Source organism: Buceros rhinoceros, unplaced genomic scaffold, assembly GCF_000710305.1.
Source record: "Buceros rhinoceros silvestris isolate BGI_N320 unplaced genomic scaffold, ASM71030v1 scaffold3828, whole genome shotgun sequence".
Classification (NCBI taxonomy): domain Eukaryota; kingdom Metazoa; phylum Chordata; class Aves; order Bucerotiformes; family Bucerotidae; genus Buceros; species Buceros rhinoceros.
Genome location: NW_010424973.1, coordinates 142035 through 145368, shown reverse-complemented (window position 1 = coordinate 145368; position 3334 = coordinate 142035). Strand labels below are relative to the sequence as shown.

Sequence of the window (3334 nt, the reverse complement as noted above, 5' to 3'; positions counted from 1 at the left end):
GGAGCAACCCAAAATGACCAAAAGCCACAGGAAAACTCTTTAAGCCCTTGTTAGGCCATCCTGCAGCGTCCTTTCTAAAGGTATTAAAGCCCAGCAAAATATCCTGCAATAGCTTCTAGGTGTCAGATCATGCACAGAGGCACTGTAGTGTGAGAGCCCCTGACAGTCCTTTCCTCACCCGCCAAACACTGCCTCAGAGAGTTCAAAAGTTGCCGTGAGCGGCGGCTGAGCTGCAGGAGAGGAAGGCCATCTTACCCATCAGGTACTTCCACTCGGTGTTCAGGTCCGCTTGGTTGGCCAGGCAGCCCTTCACGACGTTCAGGCAGTAGTTGTTGCACGGCTTCACACCGGACATGCCCCGGCAGTGTGGGCAGTACATCAGCTTCATGATGGCGCGAGTGCACTCGTGGCTGAGAGATACCTGGGGGAGACAGACTGGAGTCAGACACACAGGCTGGCCAGGGGACACGTGGGCGACCTTCCCCCTTCCATGGGGCGAAGGAGCTTGGTGTGACCTGAAAGGCAGCACAGCTCTCTGGGTGCATGGCCCTGGGAAAACTGTTTCCCCTCTCACTGCCTCTCCTTCCTCCCACCCTTCCTCAGGTATCACTCCTGTTGGGCTGTGTTTGAACCCAGGGGACTGGAAGAACCCTGTATGTGAGCACCACCGTGGTTCCAGCCAGCTCTGGTGGCCATAAGGACAGCCCGGGCTGTCCATCGGCTGTAACTGTGACCCCGACACATGGCACACATGTGCCCCGGGAGCCTCTTCCATCAGTGGCAGTGCTGTGCCCTTTCCGCAGGAAGGGTTTGTTGTCACTGCCCAGCAGATGCAGGTGTCCCACCACAAACTCCATCTCCGGCTTCCTCGGGGACGCACAGCAGGGGCCTGGACAGGGAAAGTTGTCAGCTGGCATCCTTGGAAAGGAGGACGGAGTTGGGGGAAGACTTGAACAATTCCAAAACCACGGGCGATTGAGAGCACTTGACTCGGGGAAGTGATTGCTCTCTGACAGCACTTCAGGAGCCGCAGGCAGCTGGCGAAGAGGGCCAGCACACGCTGGGCCAGCACTGCACTGCACGTGCAGCCGATGCTTTGGAGAGGTGACTCTGGAGGAGGCTCTGCCACCTTTAATTAAACCACTCAGGTCCCATAAGCAGAGAGCCAGCGCAGCATCACAGCCCAGAGAGCAGGGTGACAGCCTCTGTAGCATATCACAGTCCTCCCTGACTGTCAGCTATGGGACGGTGTCCCCCTCCAACTGCCACAGCACGGGGCTGTCAGTGTAAGCGGAGGGATGAATTACAACCCGGCAGACCCTGCGGAGATGCTGGCAGAGCTCGGCACTCCCCTGTCTTACTGTTAAAGGGTTTTCTCCGTTGTGGCCTTTTCCCATCTTTGCTCAGATCCATTTGCAACTCCCTCGTCATTCTTTTGAAACCATTTACAAAAATAAACGTAAGTGTCTGCGTGCAAGGCTCCCTTGGTGGTGGGTACTCGGCACTCACAAGCAGCCCAAAGAGGGGGAAGTGATGGAAGGAGCAAATCTTGTCATGGAAAAATAAAAATCCCTGAGCCACGAGCTGCAGCTGCAATGCTGAGAGCTGCCCCCGACCTCTTCATTCCTCTGAAAAATACTCTGAGCATGGTCTCTTAAGTTTCTTCTAGGGGACTCCATCAAGACTCAGTTCTGAGGAGCCCTCAGGAGAGCATGAACATGCTGAGCCCACTATCAGAGGCTGAGAGAGAAAACTCCTAAGCTTCCCCACTCCCAAAGCTGCCCGTACAGCAGCACCTCACTTCCAGTCAGCCTTGGAAAAGAGATACCGGATGGTGCTGGGGTTTCATCAGGCAGAAATGCGTTAAAATAACTTGTTAGAACCTTCTTCATGACCGGGGCAAAAATTCTGAGGTCTCAGAGAGAGAGACCCCAAGCAGAGGTTGCTTCCCTGCCTCAGCAGCCAGAACAAGCCCTGAGATGCCTGGGGATAAACACGGAGCTCCACCACGGCGGAGGGGCTGAGGCGTGCAGGGAACACCCCCGCTTCGCTCCGCTCTCTCAGCGAACTTTCTGCCTCTGTTCTGGGACAAGTCCCACAGACAGAGACCAGCGCCGGCTGCTGTGCGGCTCTGCTGCCAGGAGATGGAGGCTTTGCCCCGCCACACTGCACGACTGCAGACGCTTCATCCCCGGGAGAAGCCGGAGAAGGCATCATCACCTCCCGCCTCAGTGATCTGAGAGGGGATGAAACAAAGCAGAGGGACAAACAGAAGAATAGTTTATTTTTCATCTCAGGGTTTAAATAACCGTGACTGAACAGCTGTGGAAAAGGTGATGGGTAAGAGCTTGTTGAACAGTAACACGGGCTGTAGCCGAAGACCTTCCAGAACCAGAGCATTTACACTGGGAGATCAAGTTAGGAAAGGAGCTGTGACCTCTTCTTCCCCAGAACATTCGTGATAATGAATTATACAGTGAGGCTCCAACCCGTGCATGTAACCTGTGCCCAGAGCATGTAACCTGGGCAGGCAATCAGCTCCTGAGCACAACTTTGCTCTGTGTTTCACCAGCCTGCCTTCGCACCGCTCACCCCAGCTTATCCAGCTCTGGCCATGGAGCACCGTAACCTTGCACGGCACCAACTGGGCTGCGGCATCCCAGGAGCCTAGGCACAAATGAGTCACATAGCTGGGCTCTGAGGTGTAGGACTTTGCACCTAACTGATGGGAACTGGGGAGCAGCCGGAAGCTTTGTCTGCGCCCACATACATGGGAGAGAGCTGAAATGCTGTGGTGGAAAGTGGCAGTGGCAAACACCCCTGGGCAGTGCGGGCCAGCCGTCCAGCGGCAGAGAGGCCAGCAGCCACCAGCAGCTAGAAAACAAAGTGATTTGGTACCCTGCCAGAGCCTGCAGGGGACATGTGGGGGACACACAGAAAGGCAAGAGACAGATCTTGGCTCAGAAATGCAGCTCCAACTCGCTTAGCTTTAAAGCACGGTGTAAACCCCACGACTGTACTGGCGCTGCCCAGGTGACCGCAGGGAGCCCGTATTTAAACGTAGCCTGTGACAGCCCAGGGGCATTTCACCAGTATTTGCTTGCAGAATTTATCCTGGTCTCTGCATTTATTTTTGTGCATGCCTTCTGACAAAGCAGAGCGGCTCTTCACGCCCTGCGCCCAGCGCTCCCTCACCACCACGCAGAGCTGCAGAAGGGGAGCGGCAGCGTGGCCCCTCCTTCTTGGTGCCCACCTACTCCATCTGGCCTCCAGCACGACTGGTGAGAGCGGGCAGCTGCCAAGGCTCCCCCAGATGCAGACAGGTGCCTTCCAT

The 3334-nt window shown here is 55.9% G+C and overlaps 1 protein-coding gene across 1 annotated transcript in view; it reads right to left on the bottom strand.

Moving 5' to 3' along the window:
* GPC1 (glypican 1) overlaps positions 1-3334 on the bottom strand; it is a gene marked incomplete at its 5' end in the record, with an annotated part of 107694 nt that overhangs the window by 9548 nt on the left and 94812 nt on the right. The window contains one exon of the mRNA XM_010140970.1: positions 256-421. Within this exon, the coding sequence (XP_010139272.1) occupies positions 256-421 (166 nt within the window). The remainder of the gene's footprint in view (positions 1-255; positions 422-3334) is intronic.